We start from the raw sequence: 15,320 nt of genomic DNA on the forward strand, positions 1-15,320 counted from the left end.
ATTCAGCCAGATGGAGTTTAGTAATGATGAGATAACATAGAAAGAAAATACATAATGGTGGGCGATGCTGACCTGTCTTTACCTATCTTTATTTAAGCCTGCAGGATTTGCAGTACCATTACAAAGCAAGCTATTTGTCTAGTGCTCTTTTCCCCTAATGATCAATTCCATGCCACTGCATTAAGTAGATTTATAAAATTTAGTTTTAACTACTCCTGGATGAAATGGTGTAGATGAAGTCAGCTGGGTAGATGAAGTCCGGGATGGGATCTTTGCTTGTGTTATCTCATTCCAAGGAGCCCAATACAGAGCTCCTGGAAATTCATAGAAGTCACAGGTGTCACTTCTCTTTTTCTCTTTCCTGCTCCTTTTCATCTTAGTCTTTTTTTACTTCTTTCATTTATCCAAGGCTTTGCTGATAACACATTTCCTGGCTTAAAAACAAGAGTTGGATGCAGGTAGTGTTTATCCAGATATAATGAAAATTAGTGCCCAAAATCCCGTCTTCTGAGGAGATGCTAAAAGATTCAAAGCAACTTGCTGAGAGGTGGACTGGCTAAAAGGTGGATTCAGCTGAACAGTCAGCTGTGCTGTGTGAGATAAATAAGAAACTGGGTGTCTGAAGCAATGAGTTGGATTTGGAAAACTCAGGAAATAGGTGTATGTAAAGATAGAGAGGACTCGAGAGGTAAGAAGAAATATGAAACCTTAAAAATGTTTAAAGCTCAACTCACCAAGGAGTGTTCTAGGTTAAGATCCTCCTCATTTTGGACACTGAGCTAATTCCTCTACCTTTCTATGCTATTCTAGATGAGAACTCAGACTGTACCCTACGGTAAGCATCAACATCAGCAATATGAACCGGTGAAAATTAAAGCATTATTGTTACATTTCGAGATTTTTATGTAATGGTTTGATTGCGTGTTTGATTGGAGAGAGAAGAAGTAAAACTACGTAAAAGCATTTCTTTGAACTGTTTTCTGTGAACGCAGCATCATCACAGCAAAGCTTCACTCATGCTTCGGAATTAGAAATCAGAATTGGGAAGAGCTGAGTTTGAGGTTTCTATCTCCTGCTGAAGATGTGTTCTGAGGAGACATGCCTCTTGTTCTGAAATATGCTTTATATGTTCATAAAAATCATAGATAGTCTTGGTTTCCCCCTGTAAGCTGGCACCGCACCACTGAAATTAGCTGCTTGTTGCCAGCTTCTTGTTTTCTAAGAGGCTGAAACCAGTACGTAACTGGTTTTGAATGAATGTGTGTTTCTTGTAAGCTACCAAATATGGAAATGCCTTGATTATCATTCTCTTAAAATATCATGCAAGGGTAATTCCAGTAAGGATGCTAAATTTGCTTAACTCCAGCACCAGGTGGATTTGGGATGACTCCACACGTTCAGAGTTTATGTATACGCATGCAGCACCTATTACAATGTTTATATCAAAGCCAACGTAAAGGTATGCTGAATGCACCTATCTCAGAGCAGCTGTGCATTCACACCGGTCCATTTCAAGGTCTCAATTTCCATTGCAAAATGGAATCTTTTTGCTTTGGATGTAGATTCACTTCAACAAGTATGACATTACAAGTAAGCCCGACTTCGTAATTATTTGATATAATTTAGATGCAAATGAGGAATTCACATTCTAGCAGTTGTGTCTTTGTTCTTGTTTGCAGTTCATTGAGTTTCATTAACATACACTGTAGTCCCTTTCAAGGTCATTTTTGGAGGGGAAGATTAAATTTCACTGTCCAACCTGTTCTTACTACACAAGCGTGGGGCCCAAGCAATTATTTCTGGGAAAGCTTTTGAAAGTTGCAGGTACTCTTCTTCCTCCTCTTTCAGCCAGCATCAAATTGGGTCCTTTGACTTTTAATAAATACTGCATTCTAATGTCTCAATTGCAGAAGTGGTGAAGGGTGCTGGTAATGAGGTGTGGAATCTCCAGCATGCAGGTTGTCAGCTAAATTCATTCCATGATGAGAGTAATTTAAAGACACTTCAGTTGGTATCCAGTGTGAAATGATGGGATTTATGTTTACTTCCAAGTAAACAAGATTTCCCTCTTTTGTTCACTCTGTGCTTCAGTAAACCCTGAGAAGAGGCCAAGAAATAAATGGGAAGAAGGTGCTACTGGGATTGATCTTCTTAGTTCTGTTTAGAGCTAATTGTCAGAACAATATGTACATACACATAGTGCTGGTTTGGGGGAAAGTTATCCTGGGTTCTCAGCTTGGTATTTTCACAACAGTTTCATTTACTTTGGACCCAAAGTTATGCTCACAGAATCACAGAATGACCCAGGTTGGAAGGGATCGTGAAGCTCCAACCCCCCTGACTGGCAGAGCCACCAAATTCCATGTTTACTCGATCAGGTTGCCCAGGGCCCCATCCAACTTGGCCTTGAACACTTCCAGGGATGGGGCATCCACAATGTCCCTGGGCAGCCTGTTCCAGGACCTCACCACTCTCCTAGTAAAGAACTTCCCCCAAAGGGTTCAAAGTCTCTGGAAGCTCACTTGGAAGCTTTCAGGAAATCTGGCTGGAACAGAATCCTGGTTTTCTTCAAAGCTGTGATGGTAGATGGAAAGCTAAAAGAATTTTAACTAACACAATTAATTGGGAGATGTAATGGAAAATGTGTTTATTTTTATCAATTGCTCCAAAAGAGATTTTTAATTTTGGCAATCCTGTCGTCTCTGCTGAGCTGATGAATTGGAGCAATCTGCTGTACTTCTGGCATCAGGGATGGTTTAGTATTCTTCCTGCGTGAAATAAGATAAACACTGTCAGCAGTAATTACTTAGGAACCTGACTCTGCTCTTGGTTATCTGTTTGCTGCTGATCATTGAAAACAAAAATAAATTTCATGTTCTCATGCAAGCTGAGTTTGATATATGACTTTGTAACAGGTTTTTGGTTTGAATATCATGTGTGCTTGGCAGACGTAAAAATGAGGGTGGTGTATGCATCACTCCATTTATCCCTATAGAAGGGTCTTAATCCGTTTGGATTTATTGTTTCTTTGCAAGAGTGTAAGAAAAGGTTCTTTTCCTAGATGCTTTTTCTTACTGTCTTTGACACTGGGTAAAGGGGAAAAAAAGCATTTCATGCCGTGTTTCAGAATGGCTTGTGGAGATCATAGAATCATAGAATCACAAGGTTGGAAAGGACCTATAAGATCATCTAGTCCAACCATCCTCCCTTTACCATACCTACAGATAACCCCTAAACCATATCTCCTAGCTCCCTATCCAGATGCTAGAGATCATTTGGACTGTACAGGAACTTGGAAAATTGCATTGTGCTGAAGATGAGAACTTAGCCTTCTGTGTGTTTTGGTGCTGAGGTAGAAAGGGAATGTACCTCAGCACTTCCTTACCTAGACTGAAATGACAGAACGTGAGGTTGTGCGACATACTTCAGAGTCTCCACTTTGGCATTTATACTTGTAGATTCAGCATTTTTTAGTTCAGTATTTGTCTGCTTAAGTTGTCCTTGTGTTAAGGGTGGCAGCTGAAAGGAACTGAAAATACCAGGGCAGGATTTGGTCACCTCTTTGCTGTTTTCTGGTCTCAAGATACCATCGGAGCCCGTTCTGAAAAATGTTATGCTGAGAGCTGTTCTGTCCTATCTTGGTTCCAACCTGAGGAGCTGTGATGAGCGAGCAGCCGATCTGCTTCTTTCGCTTTTAAGTGAACATTTTTGTCTTTTTTTTGTCAGTATCCAGGATTCATAAAGTTCTCTTAATGAAGGCTATTTTTTGTGCTTGCTCTTGGTTTTCTTTTGAACTAGAATGTGTTACCTTGGTAGGAGACTGTGATGACTCTATTACTGGAAGCATCAAGTGAAAATCATTTTTCAGTCTTGTAATTATCCTTCTTATGAAAAGCTTAATGGAACACTTTGTGTTACAGATCGGCTGTGATCGCAGCAAAAACCTTGTGGATATTTGTGGAGAAAAACATTCCCAGGCTTTTGTCTGTGATGCCCTGTCAGTGCCGATCCGGAGCGGTTCTTGTGATGCCTGCATCTCTATTGCTGTCATCCACCACTTTTCAACAGCAGTAAGTCGCCCTTCTCTGTGCACCACTGTGCTCTTGCGTTGCTCTGCAGAGCTACTAATATTATTTAAAACTGAACAAAAGAAAAAAGCAGCAAAACAACTCAATAGGTTGGGATCATGGGAACAAAACAGAACAGCAATGTGAAGTGAAAATCAAAGGGGTGTGTTTGGTATTAAGCAGTTGTCAGAGCAGAACTAAACTGTTGGACTGCTCTACCTCTGAGACACTCTCTTTGCATTCTCCTTCTCCCCATTGGGTACACTTGCACTTCCTGGCACTTTAATCTTCTAGGTGTTTGTGTTTCCTTTTGTTCTGCTTACAATTAATGACTCTGGAGAAAGTGGGCTTTGCTTTGAGATTCAGGAAATGCATCATTTCCAGGCTCAGATATTGAACAGATCTCATGGTTTTAGTTCTGTGGATTAATCCTGAAGAGAAAGGGGACACTGCTCATTTGGTCCCTGTATCTCTGTGCTGTCTGAGCTTCAGGCAGGAGCCGTGCAGCTGTAACAAGCTGCTAGACCATGGAACTGTGATACCCTAGAGTCACCTTACAGAAATGAAGTGAATGTTTCCAAATGCAGTATGAAAAATAGGAAGCAGACTTATTTTGGAGAAGGCTGACACATCTTCATTGGGGTGATTGTAGGATCTGTGTTGAAGCTGTGAATTTAACTTCTTCGACTGCAAACTATATTTTAATCTAGAATTTTAGATCATCACAGAATCATAGAATGGCTTGGGTTGGAAAGGACCTCAAGGATCATCAAGCTCTAGCCCCTGGCAGGGCTGCCGACCTTTACATTTAATACTAGACCAGGCTGCCCAGGGCCCCATCCAACCTGGCCTTGAACACCTCCAGGAATGGGGCATCCACAGCCTCTCTGGGCAGCCTGTTCCAGCATATCACCACTCTCATAGTAAAGAACTTCCCCATGACATCTAACCTAAATCTTCCCTCCTTCAACTTAAAACCATTTCCCCTTGTCCTGCTTTTATCTACCCTTTCAAAGACTAGAAGATCTCAATCGACTTCATTGATAGACCATCATTTCCAACTGGGCTGAAATGTCCAGGAAATCCTGGTCAGCACAGCACTGTTTTCAAAAGGCAAGAGAACTGTGTTCAGGAAAATGGTTTCCTTTGTGTATCGTGGCCTACATTATGAATTATTTCCCACTGCTTGGTCATTAGAGGAGTATAGCACTGTGTGCTCATACATGCCAGGCAAAAAGTAGAGCCCAGTAGAAAAAATTTCACTGACCTTTATTATACATCGGGGATGGTCCTGCCAGGTCCACTCTCCCGTCTTTTCTGTTTATCTGTATGCCAGCTTCCCACTTCTGCTTTTTCTTTATAGGAAAGAAGGCTGGCAGCTATCCGTGAACTAGCCCGGCTTCTAAAGCCTGGTGGAACGGCACTCATTTATGTCTGGGCAATGGAGCAAGAATACAAAAACCAGAAGTCTAAATATCTTAAGGAGAAGCATAGCAGCAAGGACAAGGAGGAGGAAAGCAATACTGACACTCCCCAGAGACTGCTTGATGATCAAAAGCCTGATAGCAGCATCCAAGGCTCAGCATGTTCTGACCAACTCCTTGATGACTCAGAGGACAAATGCCATGCTGCAAAGCCAGTAGCAGACTCCAGGCTTCCTGTTCACACCAACCGGACCTCCTTTCACTCCCAGGATATGCTGGTTCCCTGGCACCTGAAAGGTGGCAACAAAAAGAAAGGGGCGAGTGTTGACAAAGTGTCATTTCCAACTGGCTGTAAGGAATCGCAGGAACTCAGCCCTGTTTTCCACCGCTACTACCACGTGTTCCGTGAAGGAGAACTGGAAGCAGCGTGCAGATCCTTGGACTGTGTGAGGATTCTGAAGAATTACTATGATCAGGGAAATTGGTGCGTGGTTCTAGAAAAGCTGTAGACCGCGGTACTTCCTCCATTGCCCTTCTTTTCTGTGGAAGTATTTTTAATGCAGACTGTAGCTATTACTTCTTTTCAAATATCAGAATAAAAGACCGTTTATTAATGGTAATGAACACTGCGTGCCTGTGCTAGCAAAATAATGACTAAACTCTTGGTTTAATTTTTTATTGAGGCACTGCATGGGCTTGTCCCTTACACTGCTGAGTGTAACTTGACTTTGGAGCAGAGCTGGGCTGGGTGACTCCCGGACTGAGGGACAGACACAGTGTCTGTGCACTGACTGACTGAACTGGGCTGACTGTCATTTCAGGTCACCATGGATTCTGTTCATTCAAGAAGAGGTAGGAAGATGTCAAGAAATGTGGAGATGTAGCATTGAGAAACGTAGTGGGCATGGTGGGGTTGGATTAATGGTTGGACCAGATGGTCTGAGTAGTCTCTTCCAACCTTAATGATTCTAGGATTCTGTCATGGGGATCACTGGCTTGGGAAGCTCCGGTGAGTAAAGCTTGCTGTGTGTAATTCCTTACTGCAGGTGGAGGTTCCTGCCCTGTGCCAGCAAACCTCAGATGTTGTGACCAGAGGAGGCAGTCTGTGCTGGAGGTCCGGTCTTCACTGAGCAGTAGCAGCAGAAGTCTCAGATGTGTTACTTTGCCTGCCTCCCTTTCCTTCTTTTTCAGAAAGCAGGGATTCCCCCAGCTGAGGGCTCTTCCATGGACCCCCACAGACCTGTCCTGAGGCCATCTGGTCCAACTCCCTTGCCATGAGCAGAGACACCTACAGCTCTATCAGGTGCTCAGAGCCCTGTCTAGGTCACTCTTTAATCCTGCAGACATCAGTCTGCTCTCTGCAGACAAAGCAGTTAATCTGTACAAGAGATGCAGGTATTTAGGTCAAGGTCTTTTCTCTCAATTTATATTCTCAGAATGCTTTGAGAGGTACAGAAACAGAATGTCTGGAGCTGAGAGCAGTTCGTTTTGTCTCAGGTGTTTCAGACTTGTTCAAAAGGGGCAGTGTTTCAGTGAGGGTTTGACAGACACAGTGGCAGCCCAATGCTGATGCAGACAGTAGCAGCTCATGTTGAAAATAAAGGTCCTCCTGAGCAGATCTGGGCTATTTATCCTGCATGTGTGTATGTGACAGAGTTACCTAGATCAGTCTATGTCCGTGATGGGGGCAGTAGGACTGTGGGCCCCCCGGCCCCAAAAATGGGAAGGGAAAAAAGGAAAAGGGGTAGGGATATGGGAGCTGGGCTCAAGGAAATAAACAGAGAAGTGGCAACGATCTAAGGAGGAAAACTTATTTTATTAACCATGATATTGGAATGCAGGATAACACAATATAATACAATCTAATTGAAATTGAAGCTAGTGAATAGAAAAATAAGAGAGAGAGGTTTCTGAAGACTGAGAATCCTACTTTGAAATTGGAGGCGCCCCGGCTTGGAAGCACACCCACACCCACTGCCTGGCAGTGAGAGAGAGCCAGCATCACTTCCATGATGTGTTTCCCTCTCTGACCGTGAGATCCTCTGGGACGTGTAGTTCTTCTCTGTGCTCCACATGATGTTATGATGTGGAATACCAATAGCAAAAATTACAAAACCATGACAACATAGAATCACAGGATGGCCTGGGTTGAAAAGGACCGCAATGATCATCTGGTTTCAACCCCCCTGCCATGTGCAGGTTTGCCAACCACCAGACCAGTCTGCCCAGAGCCACATCCAGCCTGGCCTTTAATGCCTGCAGGGATGGAGCATCCACAACCTCCTTGGGCAACCTGTTCCAGTGTGTCACCACCCTCTGTGTGAAAAACTCCCTCCTAACATCTAACCTAAACCTCCCCTCAGTTTAAGACCATTCCCCCTTGTCCTATCACTGTCCACCCTTGTAAGCAGCCATTCCCCCTCCTGTTTATACGCTCCTTTCAAATACTGGAAGGCTGCAATGAGGTCCCCCCAGAGCCTTCTCTTCTCCAAACTAAACAAGCCCAGTTCCCTCAACCTTTCTTCACAGGAGAGGTGCTCCAGCCCTCTGATCATCTTAGCACTCCTCCTCTGGACCCGTTCTCAGACTCTGCATCTTTCTTGTGCTGGGAGCCCCAGGCCTGGATGCATTACTGCAGATGGGGCCTCACAGGAGCTGAGTAGAGGGGGACAATCGCCTCCCTCTCCCTGCTGGCCACCCCAAATGCATGATGGGTCCAGATGAGTGTCTCTAGGCTGAGTAGGGCCAGTTCTCTTCCCCATTTCCCTGTTGCAAGGAATGTAGATGTGACACGTCCTTGCTAACAGAACAACCTGCTATGGGTTATGTGTCCTTGGACCAGCTCTATTTTTCAGTCTGTCAGAGGTAGCCAAGTGAAAGGCCCCAGAAAGCACTTTTGGACTCTGGAGCAGCAGTGAAATAAAGAATCTAAGAGAAAGAGCTCATCGTATTTCAAAACTAGCAGAAGGAAAGGGCATGTGCATGAGGGGTCTGTGGTGGTGCCTCAGTGTGATGTTTAAGTAATGAGAATGGTGGAAGACCTGAAGGAAATTGCATGGGGAGCTGTGCTTCTCTGAGCTCAGCGGGGTCAGTGCAGTGCCCCGTGGTCAAGACTGCAGTGCTGGTGTGTGTGCAGACTGATATACAGAAACACGGTGATTATTTGTGTGATGCTCCTGTCTCTGCTCTGTCTGTTGGCTGAGAGGGATGTCTGCTCACTTTCCAGCTGTGCAGGGATAAAATAAACAGAAAGGGCAGGTGTGGGGGTATTCCCTGGAGATGAAGCAGCTCATAGAAAGGGCTGTTAGCTCAGTGGCCTGAGACTGAGAGGGAAGGACTTGCTGGCAGGATTGTGTGCTCATTTTTACTGCCGTATTTCAAAGGTTGAGCTCCTAGCCTAGCTGCCCAAGAGATGGCCAGAGAGCCAGTGGGATGCTATCACTGGGAGTCATTTTGTGTTCTGGGGAGGAGAGAATGTGCCAACTTGGTATGGAAGAATAAATTAATTGGAAAGGCAATGCATGCTGCTGGTAGGGTGCCTGACTTAAGAGGTTGAGTTTCTTTGTACCCTTGTGTTAAGGGGAAAATGGGCCCAATAAGAACTTTTCCAGTTTAGCAAACACAAATGCAAAGTCTGGTCCCTGGTCCAGAGCAGCCCTTTGTGTTGCTGCAGGTGAGGGACTGAGTGGCTGTGTGGCACTTCTGCAGCAAAGAAGCTGGGTTTCTGGTAGGCAACAAGCTGGGTGTGCATCAACCCTGAGCACGGCCCATGCCATTGCTCATGCCATCTTCTGTGGAGATTTTCAAAACTAACCTGGGCAGAGGCCTGAGCCCCTTGTTTTGACTTTGAAATGTGCTTTGCCATGAGCAGGAATTTGGATTATGTGAGATCCCAAGGTCCCATCCAACCCAGCTCCTTCTGTGACCACAGCAGATCACCAGCATTCCCTTGTTTTCTCCATTCACTGGTTGGGGAATGGCTCCTTGGGCAGTTCCTCACTGCCTCTCTGCAACGCTGTTTCCCTTGCTTCAGAATTAGGGAAGATCCAGATCCTTGGCCTTTACTCAACTCTTGCAAGGCACTTGGAGTGCTGGGTCCAGTGCTGGACTCCAGAGTTACAAGAGAGACATGGATATGCTCTTACTCTGCATTCCTGATCTGGATTGTGTTTGTAAATTCTCCAGCTAAGACTTGATGCATTGTGCTTTTTCTGAAGAAATTCGAGCACTGTTGTCCCACCACATGGAAACTGCAGTGAGAGCACTTCATTTCATCCCACCTGCCTGAGTCTGCTCTGTGTGCTCACTGCTGGCCGCTGGTTGCTGCCTTCTCTAATGACAAGTAGAGGTGATGTTTCACGTGAAACCACCAGGACAGTGACAATACTTGAACATACAAGCAGTTTACAGAGAAGGATGGTGTAATGGTCTTTATCTTCATGCTTGAAAAGTCAGGGATTGAAAAGGATCAAGGTTTTGGTCAGTGTGAGCAGCAATGCTGAACATGTGTTAGCAGGCTCTTCTTGCCCAGTACAGTGTGACAAAGGGGGGAGAGAGAATGAAAAGGAGATGGGGGTGGGAGCTCTGAGACAGGAATCAAACCTTCGCATCTGGGAAGGCAGAAGGTAAAAATAGCAGAGCAATGCCAATGGCTGATGGAGGGTGGTATGAGGTGCCTAAAGGTCAGTCATTGGATCATATAAAGAATTCATTTGGAAGGGACCTCTGCAGCCATGCAGTCGAATTTCCTGTTCAAACCAAGCTCAATTCCCAAGTTAGAGCAAGCTGCTCTCAGGGCTTTGTCCAACCAATGCCAAAAACTTTTCCAAGATGGAAGTTCCACAACTTTTATGGGCGTTTGACCTGAATGCAGAACAAAGATGCTGTTTTGACAGTGCTGATTACCATTAAGAAACTTCTTCCATGGGAGGTCCTGCATTACCAGTTCCTGAAGTAATCCGTGCAGCTCAAAGGAAACACGTTACTTTTTATCCTAGAAGGTGGCTAGTTTGGGCATTGTGAAAAATACCAGCAGGGAGGAGCCACATTTGATGCACTTTCTTATTCTGTCCTCTTGGTGTGTGGCTCCCTTAAACAGCCACGGAACACTTGAGTTCCGAGTTTTCCTTTTGAAGGAGGAGCCAGGCTGGGTTTTATGCTCCAAGTCTGATTTGGGACTTGCTTTTGTCCTTGTTGAAGCAATCTCCCTTCCTCTACTCACTTTGCTGATTTTCCTGACTTTCAGTGTTTGTTCTTTTGAGATATTGCCTTTCTTCATGCCTTGGGACACAGTGATGTCCTGTCCTTACGCCAGGATTACTCACCTCGTCCTCTTGGCAGAACTAAGAATACAAAACTTTCCAATGTGCTGAACCGTGTAGTCCATATAAATACAAATACAAGCATGTGCTTCGTGCATACAAATGAGACTCAGATGTATGTCTCACTGCTGGCTTTTGACTGGGAGGGTTGACTTCTGTCACATCTCTGTTTGATCGTGGATATAAAATAGTGAACTCACAGTCTTTAAAGAAATAAGGCAGTGGAGGAAGTCAGGAAGTTGCTTTATTGTTTTAAGAGACTGAAGAGGAATTATGAGAATGGGTTACAGAGAAGAGCTTGTAGAATAGAAACTGTAACGTAATACGGCATGACAGCAGAGAGCTGCAACTGAGAGCGATCGCTTAAATGGTGCGATCCCAATGGGAACAATTAAAGTAAATGTCATCAGATATTAAATATAGGTTAGAAAAACAGCAATCAGTCTGAGTGACAGCAGGCTGCTGGTGTGCAGACAGAGTGAACTCCCAGAAAACAAAACAAAGGCAGCCGTGTAGGTGAGTCTTTTCTGAGCTCAGGTGTGTTCCTCGTGAAGTAGAAGGCACTGAGCACATCTGGGGAACCACGTGCCAGAAATGAGTCTCATGCAGCTGTCGCTGCACATGGCAAACATCCTGAATTCTGCAAAGTGTGCCCAGGAGCAAGTATGGGAAACACTGTGTGGATGGGCAGCCATTCCAAGCCATTCTCACATGGTGAGAGGTTTAGAGGAATAGCACTCTCCATACACTGGAAAATTTGGGGATTTACCTGAATACGGATGAAATTTAGTCTCAGAATTTCAGTTCTGTTCACAGGAACAGATTTTATTCGTGAAGGGTAAAGATCTGTATGGAAATACTGAAGAAGATGAATAGTTACTGTCTTCAATGTGCTTTGTTTTGTGTATTCTTCTTGCGGCTACAATTAAGGACCTCTTGTCATCATCACTTTCTGTGCGTCGCTATGTTTTTCTATAACTTACTGGGGAGAAAAGAAGGAAAGACATTTAATCCATCATTGCAAATCTCTTTTATCCGTGCTAATGCACTTTATATGAAGTGATTACACTGACGACAGCAGCATTTGGACCTTAATTTATTATGCAAATAACTTGCCTGGCAATAACTAATATGTGTCCTCCTGGGGCGGAATCAAAATTGCATTGCTTTGTTAAAGCTGCTCCGAAAGGCCATACCTGACATCTCAAGTATCCCAAAATGAATCGTTTTCCTTTTCTTGCCTGCTTCCTTATGAGCCATTTGCTACAGAGGTACTTGTTGGATGCACACATCCTCTGCCTGATGTGCTCTTGTCCACAAGCTGGATACAGCTTTCCAGGCTGAGCTTCCTCACCTTACTAGAGAAGACATTAGCGTTCGTGCCTACATCTCAGGGCAACGTCTAGACTCCCTGAATAATTATCAGAGACAAACAGGGACTTTATGGTTTTATTTACCTGACTGACTTTATTTTGCACATTATATTCAATGTCACAGCTGTCATCGATGAGTTACACAACGAAGACCTTCTCTCAGCCAAGTCTGTGAGGCAGTGTTGCAGTTTCCTCTTTGCTGACATTCATTTTACCTTTGAGAATTGCCACTTCTGTTCTTTTGGGAACTTCTCCTCCCCTTGCTCCTGTGGTACTTTTCCTTCCTGAGTCTCCTGCATATCCGATCACTTTCTGCATGTCCTTGAGTGAGGTTTTCTTCCTTCCTTTAGGTAGACTTCATAAAGCTCTGCCCTTGTTCATCTCTTTTTCTTACCGCGACGTTGTCTCATCCACAGATACCAATTTAATTATCACTGGTGTGCAGGCAGCATAGAAATCAAACTCTTCATTCCATTAATGTTTCTTTATGACGTTAAAATCATGGCCTCCCCTTTGGATAACTAGCAGACATAACTAACTGTGGCTAAAATAGTTAATTAGCCTCTCTCAACCTGCAGCTTTTCATGGCTGGTTTGCTGTGACATTTTTGTTTGGCCTCAGCAATGCAATGTTTCTGCATTTTATCTGGTTAGATTCCTATAGCCACTGTGCTCTTACACAGGTTATCAGCTCAGCTTCACGCTTTGTCTTCTCACACTATGTTCCTTCGTTGACCCTTATATCTCATTTCTTAACAGCTTTCAAGGCCTTTTGGATGTACCATGAATCACAGCGTTGAGTGAAAGATAAAGGAGGTCTTAAGTCCTGGAAGTGAAGAAATACACTGCGTGTGATGCAAGAGGCCAGCGACAGCAGCTTTCTGCAGCTGAGACTCACAGGAGCACTCCTGTTTTTGCCCAGAGCAGTGGGCCTGGGTGTGTGCGTTACTCCTGTAAATGCATTTCTGATATGCAGGACTTGTTGTTGATATACAAAGTAAGTTTGCAGATCACACTAGACTGGGTGTCACTGCTGATTCCTCTGAGGCTAGGATTGCCTTAAGGGAGGTCTCAAAAAACTGGAGGGCTGAGCAATCACCAGCCCCATGAAGTTGAAAAACAATAAGTGCCAGATCCCAAACATGGGGCAGGGCAGCTCTGCATCTATGCGGAGAGTGGGGAATGAAAGGCTGGACAGCTGCTCTATAGAAAGGGATCTGGGGGTTCTGGTCATCAGCAAGCTGAATGTGAGTCAGCAGTGTGCCCTGGGGCACAGAGAGCCAACCAAGCCATGGGATGCCCCAGGCCCAGCACTGCCACCAGATTGGGCTGTCCCATCTGTGCTGTGTGGCCTCGTCTCCAGCACTGGGTGTGGGTTTGGGGCCTCAATATAAGATGAGCATAAAGTAATTAGGGAGGGTCCAAAGAAGGGCTATGAATGTGATGAAGGGTCTGGAGGACAAAGGGTGTGAGGAGCAGCTGAGGTGCTTAAGTGTGCTCAGCCCAGAGCTGAGCAGGCTGTTTAAATTTAATCTAACCTGTGCTTTTGTCCTAGTATTATTGTCTTAAGGTTTTTGCTTTTGTTTTTTTCCTGTCAAACCGCAGCTTTGGCTTTGAGGAACTGAGGGTAACACAGGGAGGAAGCTAGAGACAAGATGGATGGGTGTCTTGTTTTGTCTGCCTCCTCTTCCCCTTCACTTCCAATAAATAAAATGCTCAATGCCTTTTATTTTAGGTCTTAATCAAGGGACCCTGTGAACAGGCTTAGTATTGCCACCCTCAGTTCAGTGAGCTCTGGGTCAGGCTCTGAGGAAGGTGCTGCAGCCAGCAGGGCTGCGCGTGCTGCTCTGACATAACATCAAAAGAGTGGAGGTGTCTGGCAGCCCGAGTGCATCAAGAACTCATCATAGGCAGCTCCTCCCTATCAACTGCTCTACAGAAATACAGCTGAGAAATAACGACTGGATCAGGCGTGTATGGTTGGTTATCTGGTATGAAACTTGTTTACCCCTCCTTGGCTGTGTCTGTGCTTTACCATTACAAACCAGCAACCCCAGTGACAGCAGTCATTCTTCTTATGGTTTTGCAGAAACAAAGGCAAAAAATATATCACATAATAATTAAATTCATGAGCAAATAGGATAGAGAGATGTGTCACAGCAATAATAGTAAATAAATACCTCCTTCAAATGCAGAAATACTCTATTGTCAATCTGACAGTTGACAAGCTAATCTTTACTGTAAAACTATTACTTTATATCTAAAGAAAGAGAAGAGAATATCAGTATTCTGTCACAGCAATCAGCAATATCACACCACGTATTCATTCTTCACTCTGTCTTTACATTGAAAGAAAAGCTACTGGACAAAAGTGTAAGGCAGAATAAATTAGAGCAAAATGCATCTTTTTATAAATAGAATCATAGGATCATAGAATTACCCAGGTTGGAAAAGACCTCAAAGATCATCAAGTCCAACCACAGCCTAACCATAGTACCCTAACAACCCTCTGCTAAATCATATCTCTGAGCTGGGCTTCCTCATGGGATGTCTTGCTTAGAACCTCCATCAAAAATGAAACAGAAACTCCAAGTCCTAGCCAGGATTTAGAAATTAATGCTGGAAATACCCAGCTGTGGAGCAATTCTGTCTCCTCTGCTTGCTCCTCTTTGATGCCTTCTGCAAAGCAGGAGATGGAGAAGTATCTCATCACACTCCACTGCTCCAACACACATCACTCCTTAATGTCAGGCTTCTCATACCCTTGGATGAGTTCAAAACATAAACTTTCAACTAAAGAACTGCTAAAGCATTCATCTCAGGGAGACAGTCCTTTCCAGTATGCCGCTGCTCTCTCCAGCAATCATTCAGGCTGCAGTCTGACAATCTCTCAGGGTAATTACAGCAGCTCCTGTACGACTGCATTGAAAGGCAAATCCCGTCCCCAGGTTTCCATTTTCAAAACTCCCCAGCTTTTCACACTGCTGTGTTCTTTTACTTAAACAAGGCAAGGGTGAGAACACTTTGTTCATTCCTTTTCCCCCTTTGTCTCTTGTTCAGTTGCTGAAAGTGATTTTCATGGTACATAGACTTGATACATTCTTTTGTTCTCTCTAAATCTAGCAACACAACTCTG

At 44.3% G+C, this 15,320-nt stretch overlaps 1 protein-coding gene across 3 annotated transcripts in view; it reads left to right on the forward strand.

The window, feature by feature from the left end:
• Positions 1-13,177, forward strand: part of ALKBH8 (alkB homolog 8, tRNA methyltransferase) — a 58,451-nt gene extending 45,274 nt beyond the window's left edge. For all 3 annotated transcript variants that reach the window (XM_072343740.1, XM_072343756.1, XM_072343749.1), the window contains exons 11-13: positions 3,921-4,070; positions 5,431-6,794; positions 12,944-13,177. In XM_072343740.1, the coding sequence (XP_072199841.1) occupies positions 3,921-4,070; positions 5,431-6,000 (720 nt within the window). In that variant the 3' untranslated portion in view covers positions 6,001-6,794; positions 12,944-13,177. The remainder of the gene's footprint in view (positions 1-3,920; positions 4,071-5,430; positions 6,795-12,943) is intronic.
• Positions 13,178-15,320: the final 2,143 nt, after the last annotated feature.

The sequence above is a fragment of the Excalfactoria chinensis genome, chromosome 1 (genome assembly GCF_039878825.1).
Source record: "Excalfactoria chinensis isolate bCotChi1 chromosome 1, bCotChi1.hap2, whole genome shotgun sequence".
Lineage (NCBI taxonomy): Eukaryota > Metazoa > Chordata > Aves > Galliformes > Phasianidae > Excalfactoria > Excalfactoria chinensis.